Source organism: Bos javanicus, chromosome 12 (assembly GCF_032452875.1).
Source record: "Bos javanicus breed banteng chromosome 12, ARS-OSU_banteng_1.0, whole genome shotgun sequence".
In the NCBI taxonomy this organism is placed as follows: domain Eukaryota; kingdom Metazoa; phylum Chordata; class Mammalia; order Artiodactyla; family Bovidae; genus Bos; species Bos javanicus.
The window spans coordinates 30,557,090-30,574,115 of record NC_083879.1 but is presented as its reverse complement, the minus strand read 5'-3'; the positions used below and the strand labels follow the sequence as shown (position 1 = coordinate 30,574,115).

Sequence of the window (17,026 nt, the reverse complement as noted above, 5' to 3'; positions counted from 1 at the left end):
AGAGGATGGGAAGTGGGCACCGAACACACGTGTTCTCAACTCCCTCTCTCACCTGGCTGGCGGAGCAGGATTGGCTGGGAATCGGAGGGGAAGGAGTCGCTGGTGAATCCTGGCCTCTGCTGGGCGGGGAGCAGCTGACCACAGTGACACTCAGGCAGGCAGGGAGGAGAGCTCGGGGTGCCAGTCTCCCAAGTCTGAACCTGGGTGGATGGGATCCGCCAGAGGACACTCAAGTCCACGCTGCCTCTCTCCCCATCTGTTTGCAAGCAGCAGCGGCCCCTGGCCAGGCAAGGCTTCCCTTGCTGTTTGCAACTGAAGTCCCGGCCCAGGCAAACCCCCCAGAACGCGCGTCCTCTGCTGTGTAGCGGTCAGCACAGCACTGGGCGGTGGGAGGCAGCACTGGCCACGGGCGCTGGAGAATGTAGAAAGGACTAAAGGGAAGAAGGCCCTAGCCACGCGTGTGTCCTCTTTTTGTCCTTAATTAATTTTGTACCTCATTCTTTTCCTTTATACCCTCTAAGAGATCAAATCCTCAACAGTCACAGCAAGGAAGAAAGGGGAGCCGTGGAATCAAGTTGTTGCTAGGTACCTTCCAGCTATAAATATCATACAACATGACAAAATAATGATGCATAAATAACTGCTTCACACTTGGGTCTACCTGGAACACTCTGGGAACCAAAGATAAAGCCAAAAGGCCACAGATAGCCTAGAGAAACGACACAAACACTGAGCGCTCAACCAACACACGCCCTATCACTCTTCACCCCCAAATGGCTGTACTAATTCACCCATAATTCTAACACGTCTAACAACGTATTTCTTTCCATTAGGTTCATTGAAAGACTGCAGGTCAGAAATTGGAAGAGAAATAAAGGCTGACAGCCTGATAACGAGAGTAAAAATGCTATGAAAGCAAACACCACAACTCAAAGACCACGGAGTGACAGGCAGAAAAGCTTGCTCGCCCCTCCGCTGGCTGCTGAGGGGGGCGCATCACAAGGAAAACTCTGAATCACAAAGAGAAGGTGATGTTCAAATTCTGTGTTTTACAAAGTCAGAGAACAAGTGTGACATCTTTTAGAAAGCTTTTAATAAAAGCCAATTAAAAATAGATAGGCATATGAAAAGATGTTTGACCTCATGTCACTAGAGAATTCAAAACTGAAACAGCACTGAGAACCCAGGAGACCCCTGTTAGCATGGCTCAGTGAGAACCCCGACACCACCAAATGCCCGTGAGGATGCCAAGCCACAGGGACCCTCACTCACGGCTGCTGGGGATGCAAATGGTGCAGTCACTTGGAAACGCAGCCTGGCGGTTTCTTACAAAACTGAACATAACTCAACCACACATTCCAGCAACTGTCCTCTCAAGTAAGTACTCAAATGAGTCGAAAACTTACGTCCACACAAAACGCTGAGCAGGAATGTTGACAGTTTTGTTCATGAATGTTGAAGCCTGGGAGCAACCAGGATGTCCTTTCAGTGGGTGGTGGATGACCAGACTGGCACATCCATGTAATGGATTATTATTCCCTGATGAAGAGAAATGAACCATCAGCCACAAAAAGACAAGGAGGAATCTTAAATGCATACGGCTAAGTGAAAAAAGCCTGTCTAAAATGGGCACGTGCTGTGCGACTGCAGCTATATGGCATCCTGGAAAAAGACAAGCTGTGGACACAGCAGAAAGACCACTGGGTGCAGGGGTGAAGAGAAGGGGCAAAGGTGAGGATTTTAGGTCAGCGACACTGTAATGGTGGGTTTACGACACGACGACACGATGCTTTTGTCAAACCTGGTGAAGTGAAATGTAGACTGTGAACTTTAGTAATAATCAATACTGATCCAACTAAAACAAGTCAATCACACTGAAGTGAAGATACCGATAAAAGGGGAAATGGCGGGGTGAGGTGAGGACGGAAGAAGTGTATGAGAACTCTACGGACACACAAGCTTAATTTTTCTGTAAACGTAAAACTGCTCAAAAAATAAAGCCTGTGAATTTTTAAAAAGTAGCTTTGGAGGATTCATAAAATAAGACATAGACACCCAGAAAATTCACCTTATGGAACACCCACTTTGCAAAATGGTCCTACACAAGGAAGACAAATGTATTTGTTAAAAGAAAATTAACTGAAAAGCCATTCTTATCTTACCTGTATCAAGCCTGAAGTTATTAGCATAATGCATGGCAAACACAAAATAATGGGTTTACAATGTGTGATTTTGTAAGAACTAAAACTCTGGAAAAAGTCATCCCTTGTTGCGAGGGATTTGTTACTCCCACTGGTGGCAATAAGTGGACTAGAGACTGTAGATCAAACATGAACCACAAAGAAAACACCGACAAGCCACGCTCTAGAAATTTATTACCAAATTACACTCTATGCACAGACACAGCTCAGCTCGTGAAACTAGCAATGTGGCCACACAAAATGTAAGGAAAAGCACATCTAATAAATACAATTTGGAAACATCATTTTAAGTTAGGTTCAAAACACTGGGACACAGACACTGAAACGAGAATCTTAACAGAACACCAATGGTCACAGCACAGAGTGATCTTACTGGACGCTGTGTCTGCACAGCCTTAACCGAGGGCATCAGTTGCTGCCGTGTGAATGGACGTGTCGCGTGCCCACCTCTGTGTGTGATCACGAAGCACTCAGGCCCTTGTACAGGAAGGGTTAGGTCCTTGCCACACGAGTGTGCCCTGGTGGTCAAGCCGCCGTGACAGAGGTGGGAAGACTAATGTAGATATTTGCAGAGGCTTCAACTGGAGGGTGTGACTTTGCCAGAGGAAGAACCACCAGCATCTTCAATTAAACTTTCAGTGTTAAAAAAAAAAAAAAAAGTGAGTGAGAGAGGAGAGAGAAGGAAGCGATTCAAAAAACAAATCTGCCTAGATGATGAACTGAATTTCAACATGGTTCATTCCCACGTGAAACTAAGCTTGCTGAACTGAGGTAGACTCCGGAAATGACATGTGCAAAGACTCAGGTTTTCCAAAGGGTAATATTTAGTCATTTCAGAGCTTGCAGAACAAAAGTGTGTCTTATAATTTTGAACATAAAATCAGAGTCCTTTCACTGGAGGAAAACCTCCATATTAATTCCCTATTTGTTGTGCCAAATTTCCAGAAACGTACACACTGCTGGTGACAAAGCAGAATCTAGATTATTTATATATATATATATATATAATAAAATCAATCAAGAAATGAGAAAGGGAAAATAAAAAAACTAAATCTGATGACATTACCTTCATATTTTTCCTGTTTTTATTAACAAGTCAACTGGAAATTTAGAAATATCCCTCAAGTTAAAGAGTTATTCAGAGCCAAAAAAAAAAACTAATAAAAATGCAAAGAATTATTGTCAATTTGTGAATGTTTAAAAACATAAGTGTTACTTAGGGCTTTATTTTTTAAATATTCATATCGTTTCCACAAGAGAAAACAACATTAAAAGCAAATGTCCTAAAAAATTAAATAAGTATAAAAAGCCTAATTTAAAAGTATAAATAAGTAAACACAGTAATTATAATGTGGTTTTAGCTTTTTCTGAAAAAAAAGTTAGCAGCAATGAGACTAAAACATTTGGGGTTTAAATATCTGAATTCCTCCAATATGCCTTCCAACTGTAATTCCTACCCTTTTCTATTGTGACAGATTTTTAAATTCACATAAATATTATGTACATCACTAAGTAAGTAGTATATATAGTATATAAACAAATCTATACAATCAAAACAGTTATGGAACAGAAGATACAAAACGAATGTTAAAAGAATGATTACCATTGTTTCCTTATGGGGTTAAAGCGGCCCTTTCTTGGAAAAGGCCAGCAATTACCCTTAGCATTCTATGCCTATCACACAGGAAATACCCTAAGGTGACTTACTGTTCGCAAGAGAAACGGAAGTGTGGGAATCTATAATGCCAAGACTCAATGATCAAAACAACCCAGAAGGAGCCAAAGCCCACAGGACAAGCAAATGCCTGCCTTGTCCTTCACTGGACCTCTAAGTCCTTCAGGGTCAGGAGAGTAAAAACAGAACAGTGTCAGCTGATCTATGATTCTCATCATGGATTCAGCAGCGTATACAGAAACCTCCCAGGAAGGAATTCAAACTCAAGCTGTTCAAAACCTACGGCATCAATAATGTCATGTTTCAAAGAGTCAGCCTACACGTAGCGAAGTGTAAGAGTGACAATTATATTGAAAATCTGGGCAGTGTATTTTTCCTGGTGTAGCAGCTATATGTTTGTTTACAGTAGATTCACCAGACACTTGCTCATTTTTTGAATAATTAGTGATTTCAGCCTACTTTTTGACAGTCAAATATCACATCATAAAAAGTGCAATCTCCAGAGCCCAAACAAAGCCCCCACAGGCAGCTAGAACATAGCATGCTACTTCTTTCAAGCTGTCCTGGCATTTTTGGAGGCAGAGGTCCAAGCCCAACACGTATCTGGTCATTCTGGACCGCTGACGATGCTGCTGACTAGAAGACAAAATCTGGGACGCCAACGTCTACTTTCTACTTGGATTTATAGAAGGTTTCAGCCATTTGTCTGGCACATTTCATGAATATTAATTTCCTTCTAAAAACAAAGGAATTATCCAAGCAAAATGTTTGCAATAAACATGTAACAGGTTTACAGGTTCTCCACAATTACATGTGTACATGTTCAGAATAAACATGTAGCTTGGGAAATGGCAAAAATGGTTCTTGTAAACAGCCAGGTCTATAACAGTTGTATTGTTCAAGCAAATGGATTCCAGTTCTAATTTTAAAGCAAATTTGGAGAAAGAAAAACTTTCATATATAATCTTTCCAAAGCACACACAGGTTACCGTGCCTTTCATTTTCATTAGCTAGAGCCAGGATCCTTTAAGGGGTTAAGACATACCGAGCATTCACCATCCTCTACAGAAAAAGCAGGGAAGTGAAAAAGCACACACGACTGACGGAACACAGTGAAGACAAGCTCCCAGGAACTAACCAACTGACAGTTTTTTAAAAAACCACAATCACTATGTTATTATGCATGAAGAAGTCAGGAAAAATTGAAACAGAAGCCAAGGCAAATAACATAAAATCTAGAAATATGGTCTAACTAATCAACTAGCATATACAAAATTTTTGGCAATCAAAACACTAAGGTTTTAACCATGACCCCTTGGATTTCATGAAAAAAATAAGCTACTGGCTGGCAATAGTCTGCAAGATTATGTTAGTGGGATTATTTATTTTTAAAAGTTCATGAATAAAAGGAATTAAGATGAACTAATTCAATTAAAATCATGATATCTCATGATTTTATCTCTTTTAATCTATGCCTCAGAGGAAAGGGGGAGGGCGATTTAAAGCATCAGATGAATACTGCAGGTCAGAGTCAGACTTATCTAAAAGTTACATAGTCTTAGTAGGGCAAAAGCTCCTAAGCAAGTTGCTAAAAGTTATCTTCAACTGTGAAAAAAGCTGTATTATTTTTAAACTATTAGCTACTGTCTAAAATTAAAAATTCAGGATACCATCCAATATAATTTTTTTTAAAGCTTGACTATCAAAGCATAGGTTGCCCAGTCAAAATAACAATTTTTAAAAACTAACATTCGGCTACTCATAACTAGATACACGGCCTCTCTTTTTCTGGCCTCCTTCTTGTCTAATTCCTGCTGAAGTGAATGAGCAAGGCTGATTTCTAACCTAACCTTAGTGTGCATACAAGCACTCAACCTAGACAAGGAATGGTTTCTAAACGTTCAACTGAACATCATTCATTACGCACGATGCTGTTTTGTTAATAAACAAGCTGTCCAGAAACCATAAAGAGTTTGCTTTGTTTTGCATTAGCCACAAGAGAGTGGACTTGTTTAGAATACCAAAGCATTTATTTAGAATACGAAAGGCAAATTCAGCAAAAAACAATGTTAGAGCAAGGGTTGATCTGTTGAACTTATTGAAAGAAGAGTGAAAACAAACTCAGAAGTCTAGAACGAAGAGGAAGGTCTTATGCAAACATGATACTTTTCCCGCCCTTCCAATATGAAGTACTGCCAGCAAAAATACTCCAGACCAGAGGAGCCACCTGGCAAGATGATTCAAAAACCACAAAGCATGAAGCTATACACCCCCACAAAGCTCAATAAGTGATTAAATAGCTAGTGGAGGAAATGGTGAGGGAAGGGAAGGTAAACATTCAAACGGTATAACAGCCTCTAACAGTAGTGGTTGAATGCTGAAGGTTTAACTAGCAGATTCATTATTTATTCCAAAACTATCACTCTTCACAATAAGGAACAGTTCTGACACAAACCCTGTTCTGATGCTAAAGTCAACAGAAACAGGTCCTTCATGTTCAGAGCAAAGAAGAGGAAAAAAAAGGCAAAGTCAGAAACAGAGTTCCTTCTAGATGTTCTGTAAACGAGTTTCTACAACAGCACATGGGTCACTTTCTTCAGCCCTCTGCACTCTGGTGCGGGTGTGCAGTCGTAACACATGGACACGTGAATGTCAGGCTCTCTGTGTCTCAACTTATTTCTTATTTCTCAACTACAACATGTATACTCTTTGTGGTTTTAAATTGTTTTCCTTTCAGAGAAAAATCTCTCCAATGAAAAGTTTCAAACCTGTTTTAAAAAAAAGAATTGCTGGAATTTCTTCACATTTTATAGACAAAAATACCAGAAATGAAAGAGCTGACAGAAATTCAAGCAGATCCAAATTCTACCATCCACTTTTCATATTTCTCTAAGTCTGCTGCAGAGACAGACTTTGCGATTTTCTTAAGAGCCAACTCAAAGTCTCCTCTGGTCACGGGCATCTGAAGCTCCTCTTTAGAGAGTGCACGGATCTCTTCTGGACTGAGACCGTTGATTCGCCGTCTCATGGCCATTAAGGATGCATCCCTAAAAACATACCAGGATCAGTGAGAATTTACTGTTGTGAATGTTTCAGACACATCTATTATAATAAAGTTAAGGGAACACATTCAAAAGATCATTTTTACATGTTTTTATGATGCCACTCAGAATTTTCCACTTCAGGGAGAGACATCCTGAGGGTTCAGGAAAGGTGAAGACAGGGTGCTAAGGATTTAACCATAAAAGGGACTGCTGGTGAATCCTAAAAGTCTAGGTTGGGCTCAGATGGTGCTGAATTTTCTTTTCCCTCACTTGCTCTTCACAGACAGCCCAGAAGTCTAGGAAACTGAAGGGGAATTATGAAATACGGAATTGCGGACTTGGAAATAAATATAAGGCTAATGTTAGGATAACTTAAATCTTATGCCAGTTTGTCTACAATCTAAGCAGGGGAAGAAAAGTCAAGAACCTTTCTCCCTGGAGCATGAATACATGTACACACAGTAGATATGGGTGGGCAAGTGAAGAAGTAAAATCTGGCTTCTCCAGATCCTATTTTCAACTCTATTCTTGATCACTTGTAAATAATTATGCAGGTTAAGTAGACAATGACTGCTCACAAGATAGCTAACAGGCAGACAAGCCAATCAAAATTTCACATTTTTATACATTTTACTATAGCAATAGTAGAAGCTGTTATGAGCTTCCTGAGTGCCACTAAACTTAGATGTACACAGAAAAGTAATCGTAGAAAAAATGAGTAACATAGATATCACGGTTTTTACTGATGTCAATTTAAGTGTTGTCAGGAAAGTTAAGTACTGAAAAAAAATCCTCTTGAGTGATGTGAACTGTCTAAAAGTTATGTTACTAAACTGAAAGGGATATTTACATATATATATATATATATATATATATAAAATTGATCACTTTTCTTCATCTGTGTGTAGTAAAATAATGCCAACCCAAACTAAATGATATTATTTTATGTTGATGTAGCGAGGCTCCAATTTAGGGCTAAATTAATCTCAGGTTGTTGAAGTTATTATTAACAAGTTAGGCAAAACAATTTCTTAAAAATCAAAGGCTATACAAGGTGAACATATTGTTATATAACTATTCATCTAACAATGACCAGTGAAGTGTCACAGAAAACAACTAATACAAAAAGGTCACAGATCATTAAAAAAAAAAAAAAAAATACCTGCAAACGTTAGTTATATCAGCACCAGAGTACCCCTCAATCTTCTCTGCTATATCTTCCAGTTGAATATCTGGATCCAGCTCAACTTCACGAAGATTGATTTTCAGAAGCTCAGTTCTTCCTTTTGCTGTTAAAAGATTTTTTTGCTACTATTAGATATTTTACTTTACAAACCATTTTGTTAAGAAATCATCTATTAACATTCAGGAAAAGAAACAGAGTCTAATGCAAAGAAGAGTAAATAACTCTGAGTCTACAGATAATACTGATTTACCCCATGACCTGGAATCATGTAACTTCCTGTGGGCCTTAGCTGCAATGACTAATAACTGAAACAAAACTCGGAGTTTTCCTAAAAGATTGTGAAGACACTTGCCATGCGAACAAAGGTTTGAGATCCTTTATGAAAAATAAAAACATTAGTATTCTAGCACCAGAAATCCTTTTGTAAAAACAAAAATGTACTTAGCCTAGTTTTATGAAACTAGAGCACATGGAGTATAACTCCTGAGTTACTTTGCTCATCTTCTAGTACGACACAGGAAAAGCTTTCTAGAACTCTAATCGGTATTTTTTTTAATCTAGTTTTCTTTTCCTAGAAATTAGCAATTGGCACAAAACGCTTATTAATATATTTTTTTTAATGGGGAGCCAGCTCACAGACATTCGTTGTTCCAATGTGACTGAAAATGTGTATGAAGTGAGCCCAAACAAACTGCAGACTTTTTAATATAACCAATCTTGCTGTTTTACCACCAGTTTTTGTGGCAAATCTGCTTCATACAGCACACTAAGATGATGCAAAATTAGTTCAGATGTGGCTCTCTATTATTTTCTAATAGGCAAAATGAAATTTAATTATCTCAATTTTTATTTTGAAAATTTAAATATTTCAAGTAAAAACAGACTCAGTGAACGCCATCTACCTTTTCTTTAGATCCCCCAGCTGTCACCCAGTTATCACCCCCTTGCCTTCTCCTCTACTCCCCTACCTTATCAACTGTGAGGAGCTACAGGCATCACAACACTGTACCTTAAATTACTCAGCAGTGTCTCCTAGGAACAAAGGTATCCATACAATCATCTCACTAAGCAGGAAATTTAACACCGGTACGTGAGGATTATCTAATATACAATCCAGACTGAAATGTCCACATTTGTCCCAGGCTTTCATTCCTTTCTTAAAGACCTAAATTACAGATGGCATTAAGTTATTGTCTCTTTAATTTTCTTCAGTCTAAAACAGTTCCCCAGTGTTGTTCTGTTTGTGCCGTCTTTCACGACACTGACAATTCTCCCCCATATGATCTTACAGAGTTAAGGCATTCCAATAAAACACTCCATCAGGTACGTTTGAACCTGACAGGCAGATAGATATGAAAATGTTAATGGAAAGAACCAAGAATAACCAAGACACTCTGGAAGAAAAAAGGCAAGGTGGGAGGAACTGCTCTACTACAGAGCTGCTGCTAAGTCGCGTCAGTCGTGTCCGACTCTGTGAGACCCAATCGATGGCAGCCCACAGGCTCCCCGTCCCTGGGATTCTCCAGGCAAGAACACTGGAGTGGGTTGCCATTTCCTTCTCCAATGCATGAAAGTGAAAAGTGAAAGTGAAGTCGCTTAGTCGTGTCCGACCTCTAGCGACCCCATGGACTGCAGCCCACCAGGCTCCTCTGTCCATGGGATTTTCCAGGCAAGAGTACTGGAGTGGGGTGCCATTGCCTTCTCCCCTACTACAGAGCAATAAGATTCAAATCTCTGTAACACTCTTGCAGAAGCAGACGAACAGATCCAGGATAGAGAATGGGAAGCCCAGAAGCAGAGCAGGGCATACAGTGTGGACACCTGATTCAGGCAGTGGGAGAAAAAGTCTTTTCAACAAATGACACCAGAAGTGACTATTCACAGAAGGAAAAAAGTGAAATTGGGTCATACCTCACCATACATAAAAATCAGTGCCAGATGTATTACTGATCTAAATATAAGATGCAAATTCACAAGCATTTCAGAAGATAAAGCAGGAATCTACCCTAATGACCTCAGAGTAAGTATTCATAAGACATAAAAGAAATCGATTACAAACAAAAAGACTAATAAATTGACCATATTAAAATCAGGAACTCCTGTTCATCAAAAGACACGGCTTATAAACTCAGTGAAAACACACAATCTACAGAGTTTGAGAAATACAACAGATGAGACAAAAAACTTATATCTAAAATAGTTAAAGAATTCCTACAAATCAGTAAGAAAAAGTCAGACCACCTAACAGAAAAATGGGCAAAAAACTTGAACACGTATATCACAAAATTCAAATGGCCAATCAGTAAAGGAAAAGATGTTCAAATTCCTTAATAGTAAAGGAAAGACAAAGTAAACCACAATAAGCACTGGCACACATTTAGAAGTCTGACAAGACTAGGCGATGGAGAAATGCACATATGGGAATTCTCACATGCTGCTGGGAGGAGTGTACACTAGAGCAACCACTTTGGTTTTTTTGTTTTTTAATTTAATTTTTTAACTTTACAATATTGTATTGGTTTTGCCATATATCAAAATGAATCCGCCACAGGTATACATATGTTCCCCATCCTGAACCCTCCTCCCTCCTCCCTCCCCATACCATCCCTCTGGGTCGTCCCAGTGCACCAGCCCCAAGCATCCAGTATCGTGCATCGAACCTGGACTGGCGACTCATTTAATATATGATATTATACATGTTTCAATGCCATTCTCCCAAATCATCCCACCCTCTCCCTCTCCCACAGAGTCCAAAAGACTGTTCTACAAGCCAGAAAGAAAAACACCAATACAGTATACTAACACATATATATGGAATTTAGAAAAATGGTAACAATAACCGTGTATACGAGACAGCAAAAGAGACACTGATGTAGAGCAACCACTTTGGAAGACAGACTGGATTTATCTACTGATGTTTCAGCTACGTTACACGACCCAGCAATTCGCTCCTAGGACGGAATGCTCCATCATGGCCTAAGGAAACTTAGGCACTGGCACCACTACAGCACATAGAAGAATGCTCAGAGCAGCAGAGCAGCCTAAACCTGGAAATAAGCATTAACAGCCATCAAATAACATGATGGGTAATTGTGGTATGACCACATAATGGATATTATGGGCTGAACTGTGTCCCCGCTAAATTCTTAAGTTGAAACTCTAGGCTCCAATGCAGTTGGTAGCATTCCACACACAGCAGGTGGATGTTAGTGAATGAACATCATTTTGCTCTTTTAGTCCCAGTACTAGAACATCACTATGTTTGTAAATCAGAATGTTTTATGTGGCCTGTCCTAAGAACTTAAAACACTGAGTTTAACCTAACGCGTTCTTCCACAGAAATAAAACTCCCAACAGCCAACTTCAAGGAACTCTGGGGCCTAAGCCTGCTCCTACGTGAAGGCCTTGTAGGACTGAAGCTCAGTAGGCAGCACGCTCCTCTCCCCCAGTGACCATGACGTGGGGAAAGTAACTTCTGACACTGGTTCTATCCATGATTTGTTAGAAGAGTCTAAGTAGGATTTATCACCTCTATAAAACTGAATTAATGATACTTAATAACATTGTGAAAGGATTTAATGAGGGTTTAATGTGGCAACAACAGCATAAAGAACTGTCAACGCTACATGACCAAGTTAGTACACATTTGAAATTTAAATAAACACTGTCAGATAGATCACACACTTGTAGTAACAATTCTTCTTGAGTACCCGAGGCCGTCCAGCACGGCGGGTAACCAGCATGTGCTCCAGGGCCGGGCATACATCCAGCTCCGCTGCCCTGGGAGGACACCTAACCCTCGGGGCTTCAGGCTCTCACGAGGAAAGGTGAGAAGAGACTCGACCTCACGAGCCCCGTGCCATGAGCTAACACCTGAAAGGCGCAGCCCATAGGCAGCACGCAGTAAGTGGTCATTGTCCCACCACCCCCAGTCAATCAACAAACAGGACTAGAGGGAGACAGAGAAAGCCAGAGCCCTTCTATAAAGGACCAACTGGGAGATGGACAATACAGAGGAAACGGCCAAGGGAGTGGAGCCCACACAGGGAGACAGGTCAGGGCAAAGAAGACCTCAAAGAACTGGTGTGTTTTCATTGACTCAGAAAAACCAATAAAATTTAAATAGAAAGGAAGAGAGAAAACACCCTGGGAAATGAGAGCACTGTAAACCGTGACATGAGAGTAGGAAGAAGCACGCGTGAAAAAAATGTAAGTAGAAAAGTAAAACAGAATACTAAGAAATGCAGACACAAAAATGAAAGGTAAGGTATTGAAAAGAGAGCTTCAAAGAAGCACTCTAACCCTGATGTGATAGGAAATAAGAATCATTTGGAGTCTAAGAGACTCTGTGATGCCCTGGTGGTTTAGGGAGGTGAGTCTAAAAGCAAAGCATAACTAAACGAAGGTGCTGGAGAAAGTTAGTCGTCAGGCTGACAGGAGGTTGCTGCCGTCATTCAGATGCATCAGGTATTCAGTGAGCGGCCAAGCTCCACCTGAGCCTGTTACCTGACTTCCTCCTCATGTTGACCACGGCAGACGGGAGTCACCAAGGTGGCCTGACAGCCTCTCGTCCACATGCACTTCTACAACGTGGTGCCATCCCCACCCACTGGTGGTCTCACTCCCCTCCACCTGAAAATGGGTGGGCTTGTAAACGTTTCTACCCAGGGTACCAAGAGATGACACTACCTGATCTCCATGGCCAGCTCAAAAAAACCGCACTGTCTACCTTTTCCGGTGGAACAATCACTCCTGAGGCCCTGAGCGACCATGTATGAAACGTGATCAGCTGAGGCCGCCATGCCTGCACAAGCCCAGGCCACGTGGAATAACCCCAAGTAACACACAGAGGTGCTCCACCTGAGGCCCCAGGCCTCCGCCCCAGGTGGAGACACTCCAGATAAGTCAGGCTTCGGCGTGGAGTCACCTCCTCTGCTGACCTTCCAGCTGTGACCCCAGACATGAGGGGACACACACACAGCATCCCTGCGGTGCCCTATCCAAATTCCCGATCCACAGACTCTGTGAGTAAAACAAGACTGTTTGCAATGGCAAGAGTAACCCATCCTCTGCCTTTCCTTGCCATCAAGTTCTAATTGCCTCTCAATCTAAAAGAAATCTGCATATTTCTTTATGTAAATTACATATCTTACAATATGCCTTTTTGGGTGGCTTTTCTTGTTTTATCTATTTTCATTCCTGTACTTCTTGCTTTTTCCAACTAAAAACGTCTTTTCATGGCATAGATTTTGTTCATAAAATGTCCTTCAATTTTTTTAACTTTCTAAATCTATTTTTCTTTCCATTCCTTTTACTCTAGATTTCTAAACCGTTCTTTCAGGCCTGTTGTCTTCCCACATTTCTTTATAGTTCTGTCTCTTCCACACCCTTTACCCATCAGATTCTTCAACACCCTTCTATCCCACCAGATTATCCCACAATAGCTGTCTACTCATTTTCAAGCAGCCATGCCTCTGTTTCCATCCTTCTCTATGGAAATTCAGTGAAAAATGCAACTTCCTCCATGAAGTCTCCCCTCAGCACCTCGGTCAGAATTTACTATTCTTCATTTCCACCCCAAAAGACTATGGGCAACCCCAGTATCACGTGCTCCCTGGTTTCACTGCAGTTAAACCGGGTAGGTGTATGGCTCCCTTCCAATCATACAGGAACTCTCTAAAGACAAGGGTCACACATTATATTGACACAATACCTAATAATAAATGTCCTTCAAATAGCAAAGAGCTAAATAAACACCTGTGAAATTAATTAACACAGATGAAAGAAGTTAGAAATAGTGGAGTTCTGATTATGATTATTTGTTTGGGAGCCCTTTAGGAGAAAGCAATTTCTCCAGTTCTACGGTCACAAGGTACACACGTTCAGACTAGTAATAAGCAAAGAGAAGCACCTAAAAGTCATTACCCACGATGGACATAACCTTTTCATACAGGAAAATAAGTTTAGAAAAAAAATCTCAACAGTCAGCCACGTCTATGTTCTCCAATATTTCAAAGAAAGCTGAATCTCTGCCTTTGTACCATCAACTCGTATCTTTCCCCCCAAGCTAAGCTTTCCTCAGCAGTTTACAAAATTCTGTCATCAATTATCTTTCTAATTATATATTTTCTCTCACACAGGAGTACTGGGTAAGTACGTCGAGGAGCTAAGACAGCAGAGAGCACAGTATAAGCACACAAATATCAGCTATTATTACACCTGGGTCTGGGACCTCGGGAACACTGGTCAGCTGTGAAGTGGGATCAACATTCCCTACCTAACAGGGTTGTATTAGTATTAAATAAAATAAAGCATGTTCCATGGGGGAAAAAAAACAACACTGCCCTGAATGTAGAAACTTCACTGTAGCCTGTCTCCAAAAACAGCAAATTGGTTATTTATAAACTTCTATAAGCAGAATGCCAACAGAATGAAGACTTAGAGAAACAGAGAAAGGTAACAAGGAGTAAAAGAAAGATCAAAATAGAGTAGAAGGAAGGCATCATACCTGTTGGCAGAGGTATATATATCCTTTTTTCTAATCTCCTCCGCAATGCTTCATCAATGTCCCATGGGAAGTTAGTGGCAGCCAATACCATGACCATTTTGGAAGGATCATCATTCTCCAAAGCTCCTCCTACTCCTATGGACAACAAGGGCAAAGAAGAGCATTTCTCTTACAGTCCCTTATTCTTTCATTCAACCAGTACTTCTAAGCATCAGCTACAGGCTTGGTGGGAGGCTCAGTGACAAACATGATGTGGTCCTTCTCACCTGTGTGGTGTCAGAAACCAGACAGATCCACAGAGGAGACAGAGAGGTAGAAGAATTCCCACAGTCTATTGCAGAAGTCTAATCCAATAAGAAAATCTAATTTTTTTCTGTAATCTTTTTTTGTTGTTGTTTTTCCTCTGCAAAGAGGAGGCAAGGGAGATTATGCTGTTTTACTACTTTATTTTTTTTTAATCATGAATTTTTTAGTTATTACTCTGTTTTTCTCGAGAAAGGAGAACAGAATAGAGTTCACATTTATTTAATACTAGCATGCAATCATAATTTTGAGAGACATTACACTGCAATAATTTTGTCCTTCTAATATATGTGACTGAGAAAAAATAAACAAGAAATTTCAGAATGAATGTAATAATCAATTGCTACTGAAAATAACCATTTCTTTTTACACAAAACCAAATATATGGACACAGGGTCTATCTTCTCAGAATTAAAATTTTAGAACAAAAAACCAGGTTTACAGAATGGAAACTGAAGAATAAACAAAAAAAAATTATCAAAAACTCACAAACTTTATCAATATGAATTTTGAGTCTGATATAACAAAGTAGTAGATTTAAAACAACTTAATTCAATGGTATTTTCTTAATAAATTACTAAACTCTTATTTCAATCATTATTATAAAGAGTTAAGCTGTCCAACTAATGGTCACAAATACCCAGCAATAAAATTCAGCTACTAAATTTGTATTTGGTGATGTTTTTAAATGTTTTTGTGTTTTCCTCCACATTCTTCCTTGGAAAAAAAATACAACACAGACATTCCTTTCTTTTATACTTCAACAGACACAAAAATGGTAAACTCACTGAGGGAAGGGCCTCCTAGTACTGAATTATTTTATACCTCTTACACTGCCTGGCAATCAGAGTCACATATCTCTAAAGAGCAGCTCTGGGTCCATTACTCCCTTCCTCCAATGGCTCCCCAAAGCCTTTCCTTCTTAATCTGAGTAACTTCTACCAATACTTCAAAGCCCTTTGGCTATTCCCTTCATCTGGGTGGTACCCCTCCTACTGTTTTCACTACACTCAGAGTTTAGTTCTACTACAGTACTAGCAATATATTGTAATTGTCTATGAAGTGCCTGCTTCTCAACTAGAACAGTGGTTCTCAAACTTTTTGGTCCCAGAATCCTTTTTACACCTTTAAAGATTACTGAGCCTCATAGAGTTTTAGTGTGTGTGGAGTATATCAATATTCAACACTTATTATTAAAAACTATACTGAGACTTAAAAAATATTAATTCATTTTAACAATAAAAAATACATTATTGATTAACATAGTTAATTAATATAGTTTATCAAAAATAACTGTTTTTTAAAACCAAAAAGAATTAGTAAGAAGGCCGGCTTTTTTTTTTTTTTTTTTTTTGCATTTCTGCAAATCTCTCTAATGTTTGACTCAACAGAGGAGAGGTGGATTCTCATATCTGCTTCAGCCTTTCACCTACTGTGATATTCCACATGTCTTATACCCTCTGAAAGTCTCCACTGTTTTACTTACAAGAGAATGAGAGTGAAAAAAGTAAGCAACATCTTGATATTATTATGAAAGTAGTTCAGCATTTGAACACCTTTTAGGAGTTTTAAAGACCTCTGGGACCCTGGACCACATCTCTAAACAGTAAGCCCCTTGAAGGCCATGACATTCCTTTTCTTTGTAACCTCAGAACCTGAAACGGTACAAGTATGCAGCAGACACCTTCTGAGTGCATGAAGAAATGAACAACTGGGTGGATGAACAAATGACTACAAATAAACTTCAGGGCCTTCTGGTCCATTCACTGAGAATTTCCAAAAAATCAATCTACACAAAATTCAAAAAGGGAACTAGAATAGTTTTGAGGCATTAATTATCAATTACCATCCATCTGAATGAGCAGCTCAGACTTGACTCTGCGACTTGCCTCATGTTCATCAGAGGTTCCTCTTCGACTGCAGATAGAATCTATCTCATCGATGAAGATCGTGGTGGGGGCATAAAACCTAGCCTTTGTGAAAATATTTGAAAGAAATCATTTAATGATCTCATAAAATAAACTGAATTTCTAAAATGCCATTTTCCTCCATCTAAAACAACAGTAAAAAAGAGGAGAAATTTTTCATTGCTTTAATGCCACTCTTTGG

At 39.7% G+C, this 17,026-nt stretch overlaps 1 protein-coding gene across 7 annotated transcripts in view; it reads right to left on the bottom strand.

Annotated features, from left to right (window-relative positions):
- Window positions 1-2,358: 2,358 nt before the first annotated feature.
- KATNAL1 (katanin catalytic subunit A1 like 1) overlaps window positions 2,359-17,026 on the bottom strand; it is a 57,894-nt gene continuing 43,226 nt past the window's right edge. For 6 of the 7 annotated variants that reach the window (XM_061434851.1, XM_061434855.1, XM_061434854.1 and 3 more), the window contains 4 exons: window positions 16,764-16,890; window positions 14,615-14,749; window positions 8,083-8,209; window positions 2,359-6,923 (listed from right to left, as the gene is read on the bottom strand). In XM_061434851.1, coding sequence (XP_061290835.1) covers window positions 6,725-6,923; window positions 8,083-8,209; window positions 14,615-14,749; window positions 16,764-16,890 — 588 coding nt within the window. In that variant the 3' untranslated portion in view covers window positions 2,359-6,724. The remainder of the gene's footprint in view (window positions 6,924-8,082; window positions 8,210-14,614; window positions 14,750-16,763; window positions 16,891-17,026) is intronic. The other variant, XR_009739984.1, reaches the window with a different exon arrangement.